Source organism: Chlamydotis macqueenii, chromosome Z (genome assembly GCF_036417535.1).
Source record: "Chlamydotis macqueenii isolate bChlMac1 chromosome Z, bChlMac1.mat, whole genome shotgun sequence".
Lineage (NCBI taxonomy): Eukaryota > Metazoa > Chordata > Aves > Otidiformes > Otididae > Chlamydotis > Chlamydotis macqueenii.
In genome coordinates this window covers 78,708,561-78,723,432 of record NC_141593.1, presented here as the reverse complement: position 1 = coordinate 78,723,432, position 14,872 = coordinate 78,708,561, and the positions used below count along the sequence as shown (strand labels likewise).

Sequence of the window (14,872 nt, the reverse complement as noted above, 5' to 3'; positions counted from 1 at the left end):
CATATGCACTAATTTTTTTGCAAGGTGGTTACCATAATGTGAAACTATTTAATGCTATAAATGCTTCAAAATTCTCCTTCTAATTTATCTGACCACATTTTGTAACTTACTGTAATTTCTTTACCGTGTACGGACAGTTTGGGTTTTTAAGGGACAGCTATACAAGTGTTCCAGAGGAAACAAACTTTTTAAACCTCATTTCTCTATAAATAAGCATATATAGATACTAACTACCCAAAAACATACAACTGAAATAGTTACTGTGCTAGTAAAAATAATCTTAATACCTTTCCTTTACATCTCTTCTATTTTCTTTTTGAGTTTGCACTGTTTCTGGGGCAACATTCAGGCTAATTGTACAACTAAAGACATAAAGTCTCAAATAAATTGAAAACTCACATGTTACATATCAATGTATAGCTTTACAATAAGCTGATTGTTTTCAGTGGTGTACCAAAGAATGTAATAAGGCTATTTGGTTAACCAAAAAAAAGAATAAATTAAATCCTAAACTAACTACATGCCTTTTCAGATATGTCACACATCGTCATCTGTTTCTAATTCATGTCACAGAATGTCGAACTGTAATGGCTATGACTAGTGGAATACATTCTGAGTTGCTACTTTTATTATTATTCTTTCAGTGATTTGTACATGAATTCAGCTATGAAAGCTACTTCTTTGATAGTTCTGGAGAAGTCTTCTATCTGTGCAGAAAATCATAAGCATTTATTTTGTTTTAGTCACTGAATTCTACATGCAAAAGCACCTGTGCTAACTTTTGGGTTATTTTAAAAACTTGAAATTATACAGAACATATTCAGTCTGTGTCAATCTGAGGTAGACTTTACAGGAAGATTAAAACAATCACACAAAGTTATAGTTGTCCCCAGGCATTTGACAAAATACATCTAGAAAGCGTTTGACAATCCAATTTCCTGTACTGAGCGAGGTTGTATAGCACAAAGGTTTGGGAGCTGTGAGGTGTTTCTTGGTAACAGTAGGCTGTAAAGACCTGTGAGAAAACAGAGTTACTGGAAGAGATGTCCTAGTTCTCCAGCAGGTTTTGTTTTTCACGGAAGCCTGAAAGTGAAAACCAGCTCTGCTTCCTCAATGCACGGCAGAAAAATATGGTTAGTAATAGAATAGGCTATGATTGGACATATTAGCTTGCTCCATAAGTCCCCAACAATTTCAGGAGTGCTGTCAGAACCATCTTTAAGGTAATTGGAGGAGATCTGTACACCTTACTCTAACTCTTCATGTTCACTCTGCAACCATACGAGTTCCAGTGGGCTTGAGGGCAGATACCTCAGGACGCGGGAGTAATTCGTTTTCCCTGTCTGCACAGCTTTTGGCCTTTTGCTAAGCCTAGTGAATAGGAAAACAATGTAGAGCCTGTTTTGATATGATAGGGACATTAAAACAAGTCAGGCTTTTTAATTTTCTAAGTTAAAAAGCAAAATAGTACTTTCACAATCTTTTAACTAGCTCTACATCTGGAAAAAATACACACAAATTCTATCAACAATCAGTTCCTCCCCAAACTTTGTGATTTTGTCTGAATATTGCTGCAATGTCTGTTACAGAGCAGGTGACTGCTGATTTAATATGGACCAAAGAGTCTACCAGAAGTTAACTGCTGCTAACCAGAAGGGAAGTCAATTCCAAACTTTGAAATAAATTATCTAAATTTTTTAGACTCAAGTCCATTATATGGAAAATGTTCTCTTTCATGCATATTTCCCAGCCTAAAAGAGAATCTTTTCTTCCTTAAGTGTCATCCACAGGTGAAATTTTGGCTTTCCTAAAAGATAAATGCAAGCAGAGAAATGTAGTCAGGATATTTCATCTGAAGAATCTTCAGTATAGATAACTACTTATGTAAAATAAGTTTCTCCAAACTTCTACCCACTCAAACAAAAAAAATGGTCCAAATCCATACATACTGTTGACTTGTTCTGTGACTCTTTCACAGCAAGCTTATTACTTAGCAATGATTAATTTTGGTTAGGTAATAGCCATAGCTAGATATGGGCAAATATTCTCCATTGAATCATTTTTACTGAAAAACGTAGATGCAGGGGCATCATGTTTTGTGACTTTGTCTCAGTTCTGCCAGCTTCCTTGTTTTGAGTAAAAGCCTCATATATTTAGGACTGAGTCTTTTTTCTTATGCTATCATTGCAAATAAGATGTTCCAGTGATTCAGTTTCATATTATTATTTGTTTAGAAACTTATTTTTAAAGTGTAGACTTTAACGTATGAGAGCTAATCAAAATATCTTGAGACAGAAATTCTTATTCTGCTTTTACATTGATCAAAAAATACAAAAATACAACTTTGCTTTTTATCTGAAAGAAAAATAGAGAGGAGGGAGGAAGGTGGCATTGCCAGCAAGTCAGAAATATCCTCTATTCTCCTAGTTACAGACTAGCACATAACTACAGTTACATAACTAAATTTTGCAGTTAATTTTCACTGCTTCCTTATATGTATTTATAGGGGAAAATTATATTAAGTGAGGAAATAAACTAATTTAGAGAAGCAAGTGTGGGCATAAAATAAAAGTTTATAAATAAATATAAATAAAAGGCTCTTTCTTCCTTTACCAGACCACTTTCTCCCTGTGTAAAAACCTAACTATCTATCTGGTGCATGTTCCTGTCCTCACTCATCACCTACTCAGACCTGCACGTCTGTCTGTGCGTGATGAGCTTCCAGACCACCTGGAGGTTCAAGTAGACGGAGACACGTACAAAACCTGTGTCACTGGCATCAGCAAGGACTAAGCTTGCACTTGCAAGCTCCTTGCACCCTGACTTGCTTCCCATCTTTTACACGGCAACGCTGTGTAGTTGCTCGGTGTTGAACCCAGACAGGAACCAGCATTTCTCCCATGTGGCTGTTGTATTCTGAATGAACCACATTTTCTCTATACTAGTGCCAATAGGAGCTGTTGTGTAAAATATTAATTTTCTTCATTGTCCCCAGAAAATGAAATATTTTCATATAATATATGGAAAAAGGTGATTACGTCAACATGAGTGGACTGCATGGCACTTACTGAGTGCTTATAGTTATACACAAGCCTTTGAAGTAACTTGCTCTATTTTCTCTGTGGATTTTACATATTCAGAACCTGTTTGTTTTTCAGTGAACTTAGTATAGGTTTCAAATTATGAAAATAGAGCATACCTGGACCAAAATTACATAATTCTGTGAAGCAACAGTGTAAAATATACATTGATACATATACAAACAGCTGTTTCTACACTCATATGCACGCATACACAAAGATAAATTATTTTGTAGGAGACAGAATTCTCATTTTTTATAATACAGCTTCTATTCTAAATAGAGATCAATCCTCTGTTTAGAATACAGGTGTCTAAAGACTGCACCTAAGTATGTACTATTTCACCATTCACATCTGTGTCTAACAGTAAGTTTCCCTTGTAATTGACCATTTTAGCTTACAAGGGACTCTTCTAAAAATGTTTCAGAAAATGTTAATGAAGTAATGATGTAAATTATAGTCATCAAAAACATATTAAAATTCAGAAATAGTTTTAGCAGAAAAAGGCTATATTTAAAAAGAAAAAAAATGATGACAGAAAATAATTACCTTAATTTATTTATATTATTTTAAACCACACAAATTTAGTCCTGAGCAGACAAAATGACTTGTGAACCTTTTTTCAGTTTACAAAAATATCCAAAATGCAGATCAACCTGTAGCATTTTTAAAACTGCCACAAATTTGTATGGCAGGTATTTACATAACCCTGCTGAAGAATGACAAGGATTCTAAAGAAGAGTTTATAGAGATGCGTTCTCATACTCGCTTCTGAAACACTGTTAAAAAAAAAGCAGCTTTCAGTGTAGTGATACTAGCTCTGTTTTGTAGAAAATGCAGCTCGCCCCTCTAGATTGGTTCCTTTGGGGGCTGTCACACAATAAAATGCAAGTATGCTCCATGTGAACAAATTTGACTGAATATTGTTGTTTTTAACTGGCATGGGTTTTTAGCTGTCCTCAGCTTTGCAAAGTCACCTGTCATCTGCTCATATCAAACACTTCTAAATCAAATCCCCAGGCTCTACCATCCTCTATTACAGGACTTTCAGGTTTAGCTATAAGCTTGGGATCTAAAATCATATGTAATCTTATCATACATGCTAAAGTGACAGCCTGTTTTCCCAGGTGAAGTCCTAGCATCTCCTAAGCAACTGAAAAATAAAGTCACTGGAAATGAAAAGCAAAAAAAAAAAAAAAAAAAAAACCAAAACACAAACCCAGGAATATATATTTTTTATTCTTGTTGGATTCTTTTCAACAAGTTCTCAGGAAAAGAGTGGAATATTTCACTAAATTGGAATGACAAAGTCTGATATTTACAGTTTCTTATACGTGCTAATTTAATAGTTACAGAAGCAAAGAAGATGTCCTCTTTGCAAAAAAAAAATTCCCTACATTTGCTAGTGTGAAGCCTATTACTCACTAACTCTGTGACTGATGAAAGGGATTGCTGCAAATGTTGCTACACTCATCTCAATAGGAATGAAGGATAGATAAAAGCAATTTGAGGTAGAACATCCTGTTTTCTGGTTTCTAACAAGATCCATCCATTATTAAAGACCGCAATAATTCCTGATAAAAGCAGCTGATATCATTCAATATTGAAGCCATATAGTTCCACTGTAAATCTGTCAGAAGCAAAGAAAACAGCATTTTGCCTTTCATCAGAGTTACAGTAAATGTTGTTTAAGTAAAGCTCAAGTCCCAGTTAATGAGACATCAAGGAAAGTGTAATGTTTCGATAAATGAATAGACCACATCTAAACTTAATTGTTTCTTCTACACCTTTAAAAATTACTTGCAAATCTCAATATTTCTTCTGCTTGCAGTAAAAATGCCTGCACATCCCTTTGGGTTTAAAACTTTCCGAGGCCAAGTGGTCTGTTGGCCCTACAGCCTTCAGTCTCCCCTTGCTAGAAACCTTGAAACTGTGTCTCTGGGGTTAGAGACCAACTTCAGCCCAGCAAACACTCCCTGAAGTGGAACATAATGTGAACTGCACGTTCAGAACTCTATTTTAATAGTGAAGAGAAAAGTCAGGTTTTACCAGGAGGTGGTGCTTTTGTACAAAACATCCTGCAGATGCAAGTGATCTCATTTTTCCCATAGAAATAAAGCGCATTCTCAGTATTCGCTCTCCTCCCTGCCTGTTTCAGCTTCTCGTTGCCACTACCTGCCAACAAAAAAGGCACAGAAGAAAAAAATGAACTTAGAGTAGTGATCTAGCTTGCCTTTGAAAAAGTTTTAGCATAGCAGTTTCTCTTGATGCTTGGAGCATCCTCTGAGCTGAGCTCTCCTACGGGCAAACAGTACAATCCTCTGACATCTTCCACTACTCTTCAGCTTCTCTTTGCTAGTTTATTCAAAAACATCTGGGATTGAGTTATGAATTCATAGATTTAAACCATAAAATCATATCTAAATCCTGCCCTGCCGGTGGTATTTTGTTAATGTCAATCCTAGGACCAGTAATTTCAACTCTATTCTGAAAGGTATAAAAAAGGCCCAAATTTTTGTTTCTGTTTTGTGCCTGAAGTCACTTGCCAGAATGAGCAGCAGTAAAAATACTTGGCTGCATTCGAACTAATTGGATTAATCCCAGCAGAAAGCCCGTGCCTCCCCTGTCTCAGCCGGTGCATACACACACACAAGCTTTAGTGATAAAGAAACCTGCAGGTGGTTCCAACAGTGCAAAGGCTCGCCTTCCAAAATTTGTTATGACATTTGAGTCAAAAAGAGGAGAGAGAGACGGAAAGTGAGACCTCCTTTTAAACCGAGGGGGCATCCCGCTTAAGCCCGCCACATTTGTTGCCATGCTTTCGTCTCTCCGAATTTGTGAATTCTGCCCAGAAAACAGCCCTTGTGCTCTCTGCACGCCCTGGTCCCGCGCGAGCCTTTACACTGGTGTTTTGTGTGAGTGTTTGTGCATATCTGGGGGCTCCATGCCTCCTCCGTCTGTAACTGGGTTTCCTTTCCTCCTACAGAGCTTGCACTAGCACTCATTTATCTCAGAGTACAAATCTCTCCCTGCCTTCTACTCAAAGCCTCAACATCAAGTCAGAACCTGTTTCTCCTCCTAGAGATCGTACCACCACACCCTCGAGATACCCACAGCACACGCGCCATGAGGCGGGGAGATCTCCCGTTGACAGTTTGAGCAGCTGTAGCAGTTCCTACGATGGAAGTGACCGAGAAGACCACCGGAACGAATTCCACTCCCCCATTGGACTCACCAGACCTTCGCCGGACGAAAGGGAAAGCCCCTCTGTCAAGCGCATGCGGCTGTCTGAAGGATGGGCAACATGATAACATTATTACCTATTAGTTTTTTGTTTTTTTTTTTTTTCTTGCAGTGTGTGTGTGCTATACCTTAATGGGGGAGGGGGGGTCGATATGCATTATATGTGCCGTGTGTGGAAAAAAAAAAAAAGTCAGGTACTCTGTTTTGTAAAAGTACTTTTAAATTGCCTCAGTGATACAGTATAAGGATAAACAGAAATGCTGAGATAAGCTTAGCACTTGAGTTGTACAACAGAACACTTGTACAAAATAGATTTTAAGGCTAACTTCTTTTCACTGTTGTGCTCCCTTGCAAAATGTATGTTACAATAGATAGTGTCATGTTGCAGGTTCAACGTTATTTACATGTAAATAGACAAAAGGAAAACATTTGCCAGAAATGGCAGATCTTTACTGAGAGAGAAAGCAGCTGTTATGCAACATATAGAAAATGTACAGATGTTTTGACAGACCCAGCGGTTGGGTGGCCGTGAATTGATGCTAGAAGGAGATTGGGTCACCTAACGGACCGAAAATGCTCAGAAACATGCAGGCATATCATTAGAGTATGGCACTCAGTTAAAAAGGATCAAAACGTTTAAAGAGGACCATACTTGGAAAAATGTTGAGTTCGACTGCTAACATATTTAATTTTAAAAATTCTGGGTCTGCATCACTTATTAAATAAAAAAAAAATATAAAAAATATGTACATTACATTTTGCTTATTTTCATATTAAAAAGTAAGACAGAGTTTGCAAAGCATTTGTGGCTTTTGTAGTTTCCTTAAGCCAAAATGTGTTCTTTTTTCCTTGATAGCTTCGCTGATCTTTTAAACAGTCCTGAAGAAACAAACAAAAAGGACTTTTTGTATAGAAAGCACTACCCTAAGCCATGAAGAACTCCATGCTTTGCTAACCAAGATAACTGTTTTCTCTTTGCAGAAGTTTTGTTTTTGAAATGTGTATTTCTAATTATATAAAATATTAAGAATCTTTAAAAAAAAAAAATCTGTGAAATTAACATGCTTGTGTATAGCTTTCTAATATATATAATAATTATGGTAATAGCAAAAGTTTTTGTTATCTTAATAGTGGGGAATTATATTTGTGCAGTTGCACATTTAACTATTTTCTTTCAGTTTTCTTTTACTGGGTATACGTTTTACAGATCGAAGTCAGCTGTTGAGAGACTGATCTGTAAAAAGTTAGAATTTACCCATGGTGTAACAACTTAAATCATTTTAATACAGCATTTTACAATCAGTTGGGTGAACTGCGATCCATTGTATATACTGATTAGTTCTTTCATGCTGTTTTGTGCATTGTAACAAGTTAAGGGCCCTTCTATTACTTAACGTCCTGCGTATCTTGTTGTTTTCCATGGATTAAATGACGAAGTGGCATAACTCGGCCCTTTCTCATTAATGAAGCTGGTATTCTGGCTGTCGGGATGGGATGTACAGCTCTAACGGCTGTCAGTTGCGTGAGTGCAGGTGAATATTTGCAGACACAGTAGGGAGAGTTAAAGGGAGGGATCGGCACGAACATGCCTGTTGTGAAGATTACTCCCCTCTCTCACAGATTTAAAACTCTTAGAGATGTCATCAGTTTAAGGGCCATTCAAAAGTCGATTGATCTTACCCAGCCAATGTTGGCCACCAGGTCCCTGGTCCTCACGGACCTCAGCGGTCACGTCATCTCACAGTGGGCACGTTGTTGAACAACGCTCCCTGTGCATTTGCACCCTAGAAAGATTTGCTTCAGCATACGGCATCCACATTTTTCTCCTGCCTCATATTGTTCCTTTGGCTAAACTAGCTTGACCAGAGGGAATGTATCATTTCTGTAAGTCCCTCTTCGTCCCTCATGTTTATTAGAAGAAAATGGTATATTGAAATGTTTCAGTTTAACCTTTCTGTTGAATAGAAAAAAGTGTTTAAGCAAAATGTTAGTGCCATAGTAAAACTGTAATATTTCTCCTTTTTCCAAGAGTCCTTCCAGCTCTCACCTACATACACTGACACTATGATGAAGGATATAGCTGCGACAGCTAAGTATCGACGCAGAGTATTTTGTTAAGGGAAATCCACACTCAATTTCCCACCTATACATGCAGTTGCTGTGCACTGCTCAAGGATCAAGTGTACCTCGCTGTAGTAGAGAATGATGAACAGACTACAGTGTGCATTAGGACATACGCTTTTCACTTATAATGACTTTATAGAAGCCTGCCTTACAGGCACTCTCAGCTGTGCAGGGGCTAGTGCATAATCTGGAAGCTCTTTAAGCAGAATACTGTGCTACTAATGCGTCCATCTTATTCGTGCAGCAATCTGCAGGGTAAAGAAAAAGATACGCATGTTTAAAAAAAAAAAACCCAAAAAAAACTAAAAACAAAGCAAAACAAACAAAAAAAAAAAGATAAAATGGGGCCCATAATTAATTTTAAAACACACAAAAAAAAAACCTGTTTTTGAAACCACTTTCTTCACCTTCAGACGAACCTATACTCATATTCTCTTCTGAGAATTTTAAACTTTGGTGTGTCAAAAATATGCAAATAGATCACAAATGTACCTTGTAATTTCAAGAAAAAAATACAATTTTATCAGTATTGTAGTAGAAACTTGTCAGTGGGGAAGGGGATTTGGTCTATTGATATATGAAGAATAGCCATATTAATAGTTTACCTTGCGATTTGCCTCAGCAACGCATGAAAAAGGAAAGATACCGTATTTAACGAAGATGCAGTGTAATATATTACTGCAACTAACTAAGCAGAAAGTAGCGTGAAAAGTATTGCCTGGGCAATTTATATTAACTCTGACAGTGATTTTTGTATAAACACAAGTAGAACAGAATCACGTGAAAATAAATGCCAGTCGTCCCTCTTGTTCCTGCTGCAGAGGGCAACAAACTGATACTGGCAAAATTGTGGGGGATAATGCATATTTGCAAACTGATCTAATGATAAGAAGCACAACTTTGATTGTGAAGTCACTTTCTGTAAACTATAACTGTCTACCTTTCTTGTTCCTTTATCTGTACCTTACCATTTATTGTATTTGCAAAGCTAATTTGGGTTTATTGTGTGATTCCTTTGTATTTAAGGAGTTTGGGGCAGAGCCCTGAAAGAGTATTAACATTTACTTTACCTTAACTCATGCTATATAATGTTTTAGGCAACATTCTTAATTGTAAGTTCAAACACCTGAAGTGGCATTCTAGACATCTGCAAGTATCGTTATAGCTAAGCTAACCTCTATTAAAAGGTGTTGTCAGTTAGTGTTTAATTGCTGGTGACAATTATATGATATACCCTACCTGCACAACCTGTATATTGTACGCATTGAGCCATTCGCAGTAAAGCTTCTGTCATTTCAGTGTTTTTCAAAAGTTGTGTTTTATAACAAAATGGCTTATATTTTTCCCAGAAGAGGAATTTAGCAGTTTTTAATGAATAATATAAAAATATCTGTTGTCCTCAGATCTTTTTCAGGTAAAGCTAGCGTAAGAATAAAAGAACTCATAGACTGTTTTCAAGGATGTCAACCCTTTTGTATTGTATGTGTTATCCTATATAACCTCTTTTATCTATAGTCCTAACAGAGCTGTTTTGTTTTCCTTCTTCCTTCGCCTTGAAGGTAAATGCTTTGTAATTTTTTAAAAGCCACTTGAAACCTCAATAAAGGCTGTTGCCTAAACATGGCATACTTCATCTGTTCCTGTTTGTGCCATCTGCTGTGATGTCGTCAGTTATATGGCATTAATTTCCTGCCACTACAGGTCTCTTGAAGGACTGATGGAACATTGGTGTCTGTTAGAATGCTTCAGACTGTAGATGTAATAAAAGGCTTTTGTTAATATATTTTAACCAAAGATGTGGAGCAATCCAAGCTTTGAGCCACAGACCTTCTGCATCTAAAGTATCTGTTCGATTAGTTTCATAATCAGGTGTTGCATTTCTACCTTCCCTGCTCATACCTCAGACTGATCCGTACCTCAGTTTGATTCAAAAAAAGGTCAGTTAAGTAACTCATTTAAAAAAAAAATAAAAAAAATTTAAAAATGCAGTACCAGAGTCTTTTGTGGAGTAACTAATATCAGACCTGGGTTACCGCAGGCATTACACTTGGATTGCTTCAGATGGTTTGTTGTATCCTTTTTTTTTTTTTTTTTTTTTTTCTTCTCTTTCATGGGGATTTGCTTCCATAAAACAATGGTGATAACAAAATAGCTTGTAAATGGGAGCATACAAGCATTTGCAACAAATATTAAAGTAAAGGCTCACAGCGGCATAAGCTGGACTTTGTCGCCACTAGATGACAAGATGTTATAACTAAGTTAAACCACATCTGTGTATCTCAAGGGACTTAATTCAGCTGTCTGTAGTGAACAAAAATGGGAAAATTTCAAAAGATTCTCCTGCTGGAAATAAGGTATAATTTGTATTTTGCAGACAAATCAGTAAAGTTACTGGCTTTCTTAGTGATATGGTGTCTGTGGTGCATTTTTTTAAATTAATTTAAATAATGTTCCATTTTCACTGTTTTGCACTGTAACACATGAAAGAATCAGCACTTTAACAACCAGCAGTCGCCTCAAGGTCCCTCTGCCTGTCGCTTGTGCTTGCTTAGAAAGTTAAGTACCTTTTTGTGGTGCCTTGAGCATCTCTGTGCCTCCCAAATGTTAGCGTCCCACCGCACATCATCCCACCAAGTTAGAGAAACTGCATTTCTGCTCTGGAAGTTAGTGCCATTTTGAACGAGGCTGTCTGAATCTGGCCCTGATGTCTGAGCAGAGGAACTAGGTGAGATAATGCCCGGCTTTTAGGTGCTTAGTCCCTGACAGAGAATCCAGGATCCTGTATATACAAGTCCTGCAATTTCTCCCTGTGCAGAGAACCATGCAAAAACCCTACCAAAAAAAAAAGCATGTTCTGTATCAAAATCATGTATCGTTGTGTCTGTGTTTTATATATATTCTTTAACATGATAACTTCATAGGGACTGCGTCAGAATTAATCTATTCCCTTTTTGTGTACTTTTGTTGTTGTTGTTTAATTTTTTTCCCTGCTAACATTTATAGGTTTGGAGTCCAAGAACACAAGGATCACTTTAATTCAACGAGATGTTTTTTTCATGCCAGAGGCAGACAAGCTATTAATAACTTAAGGTGCTTGGTGAACATGGCAATTTCAAAAATAGCATTACAAGGCCTAGTTTCTAAATCTGTTTATGAAAGAAAACAGCTGCTCTGTTATTTACCTGTTGCTTTTAATGACAGTGTTGGACACAGTATAATAACTAGATGCTAAAATGAAGATTAAATGTCATTGGTTTTATTACATAATATGTTTTTCTCAAGTAAATATTTTTTTGTCATCATTGGCAAGGATAATGAAAATATTTCTGGAAGTGGAGTCAAAGTGTCATACTCTCAGAAATCTTGGGGAGTTTGTATCTGGGAGTACTTGCTCCTGCAATCAGTCATCTCTATGATTAATATTGATAATGCTACACCTGCACGGGAAAATGAATTCCTTAGCAAATTGAGCCTGTTATATACTCTGTTTTCTTATTTATTATTCCAGGGAAAAAAAGCCATACACATACTGATTACTTTGCTTTAGAATCTGTGACCTGTATTCTTAATTAGTTGTTAAAATCGTGTGTTGCGATAGAAGTGGGGAGGTCTGCAGTTTCTCAGTTTCAGTAATTTTTCTCACTTCAGGCTCACATATGTTATTCTGAAGAGTAATGGTAAAGTGTGTGGTCTAAGATAACTAAGTAAGTCATCTACTTTGTCCATCCAAAGTGTTTACTATCCCTCCAAAGATTTTCCTTTTTTTCTGGAGCAAAAATCATCATGGCAGCTTTTTAGAACTGAAAAACTATGCTGAGACAGCTGTTGTGTATGTCTAACCAAAGAGAGCCCAGACTGCTGGTTCTGTTTATACCTTTGCTTGTTGTCAGTGTGACCTGTTCACACCTAACCCTTCCTCAAATGCAACGCCTATGTTTCCACAGGGAAATACTGGTGGTGAGAGGGTCCAGAAGGAGGAATGATTTTAAAATTATGAGACCTAGTGACAAACATAGCCTGTTCCTTATTAATTCAGTGGAAATTTACCACTGCAGACCAATGCAGTAAAGCTTTACCTGCTCCATGAATGTTCCCACCTACAGTTTTCTGGAGTCCCTGATTTTGGGAAGCTCAAACTGTTTAGCTGTAGCAAACTCAGACTATGTTTATTTTGTATTCATACACTGCACTTGACATTTTACACTGAGTATTCATAGCATTCAGTAGGTAAATCTATGCTGCGTTCTCCACAGTTCATGTAAACATGTCCAAGACAATTTCAGCTGTTGTTAGCAGGCATTAAGGCTAACAGTTGTGTGGTATTTCTTCCTCCTCTTACAGCAGATTTCGAATCATGCTTTGGTTCCATGCTGCCTCACCTTAATTGCTAGAGATAATTCGAAGCTAACACAAGGATGCTTGTGCGAATGATCAGTTTGAAACGAGTACATTGCTTCCAAAAGCTGCGAAGTGTGCCGTTCTAATTGTCCTTTCTACCCTGTTCTGTCTTTGTGCTTCTATTTGTGATTCCTTCGTAGCCTGCCTAGAGTTTTCGGTTTCAATTATCTGTTTGTACTTCTCTGGACAATGACACAGACGTTGTTTTAGGCTAGAAAACATATTGCCTCATTCCGGGGGGCCGTGGTTGATCACCTTTAGCTGTGAAGGTTTCATTTCTTTGAAGACAAGAAGTAATGTAAGAGAACATTTCACTGTGTGGGAAAAACTTAAAGGTACTATATTTGCATGATAAACATAATTGGTGTAAATCATAATTTTGTTATGACAATACATTGCATAGGTAATTATTTTCTGTATTTACAAGAGTTGTTGAGGATACATTGTGCAGTCTTACAGTGAAAACACAGCATACTGTGAGAAAAGTGGGTTGTATCACCAAAACTCAAAAGGAGGAATCAAGGAAAAGCACCTGGAGTCTGACTACAAAGAGTTGACAAGCCAAGGTACAGCACGCAGACCACCAAAATTAACAGTTAGAAATGCAGTATCTGTTGCATTTTTTACCAAGTTGCATTGAAACCATCACAAAAACAAGGAATTTCATAATAAAAAAAAAAAGAAAACAAGTAAAAGTTCTACCTTTCTATGCCTACATATCTGACTATATCTCAAAAGAATGGTGCTTGAAATGCAACCCTTTGACATTTATCAGGAAAAACATCACTTCCTCTAATTATGATTGATTGTATTATGTGTTTGTTGACTTGGAAAAGCTGAAAAGAGGTTCCTGGGCTGAGTATGCCTAGTTCATAGTCAGTAGCCAAGGACAAGTAGCCTGGTTTACAGCAGTGGTCTCAGACTATGGATACTGAACTTCCACTTAGCAAAGCTGAAGACATAAACTGGGAGGAGATTGCACTGCGGCTGTTGCCTCACAGCAACACTCTACACCTTCAAAGCTAAGCTTGTGAAAATATAATACATATGGCACTTAGTCATCTGAAGTAAATTTATCTCTCCTTGGCAGAGCCCCAAGTCACTTTTTTGCAACTTTTTACACTACGTTAGAATTGTTTTGGAAGAGAACTGAGAGCTAGAAAATATCATTATGCCATCCTTTGCAGATGTGTTCTTACAGTGGGAAACCCTGATCTAATACACATTGCTCCGCCTCAAAAAAGAATATAGGATAAGATGAGCTGGGGTCAAAGCTGCTTGAAAGGAGAAATTACAGAAAATATGAGTTTTCAACTTGGAAAAAAGTGAATGAAAGAGTATATCTTTATGTGGATGGTACGGAGACAGCAGATCTACAGGAAACTACTTTGTGCTTTCTCTCAAAAATCGAGGAAGTGACAGATGTCCAAAGAAACCATCAGACAGCGGGTTCACAAGGACATATGATGACCACATTACATGTTATAAAGTAGCAGGACTTACAGGCATAAAATGTCGTAGAAGCTGAAAGCCTGGGTAACTTCATAAGGGGTTAGATAAGTTAACAGGACATTGCTCCATTTCTCCTGTTAAGCATAATAATACACTTACAGTTCCCAGCTAGAGTAAGGGAAGATTTTACACAGTTTATTTCTGGAAAATGAGAGGTACTCTAGGGGAGAATTCATATATGCCTTTTTTTTATGTTCTTCCCATTGAAAATCCCCTACAGAACACTATTAGGGAGAAGATAATGAGATATAAATGGACTTTTGATCTGTTCCCATATGGCACCTCTTGTGTCTAGATATCATATAATATAACCATCCTTCTTTTCTCCTGTTGATTTTGTTTAGTGAGGGGGGGCCTAAGGTGGCAGCTTCTGTAGGAAACTGCTGGAAGTCGCTCCCCTTTATTCAGTGGACTCGGCCGGGCCTAGGGCAGGCCCGCTGCTGGCCAAGGGCAAACCAATTGGTAGCAGAACGTTCCCTGATAACGCCTCTGCAATAATGCATTGAAGAAGGAGG

The 14,872-nt window shown here is 37.3% G+C and overlaps 1 protein-coding gene across 10 annotated transcripts in view; it reads left to right on the top strand.

Moving 5' to 3' along the window:
* The window catches only part of MEF2C (myocyte enhancer factor 2C), a 138,436-nt gene extending 127,582 nt beyond the window's left edge, over positions 1-10,854 (top strand). For 8 of the 10 annotated variants that reach the window (XM_086770841.1, XM_086770842.1, XM_086770845.1 and 5 more), the window contains one exon: positions 6,067-10,854. In XM_086770841.1, coding sequence (XP_086626967.1) covers positions 6,067-6,388 — 322 coding nt within the window. In that variant the 3' untranslated portion in view covers positions 6,389-10,854. The remainder of the gene's footprint in view (positions 1-6,066) is intronic. The other 2 variants (XM_086770844.1, XM_086770843.1) reach the window with 1 other exon arrangement.
* Positions 10,855-14,872: the final 4,018 nt, after the last annotated feature.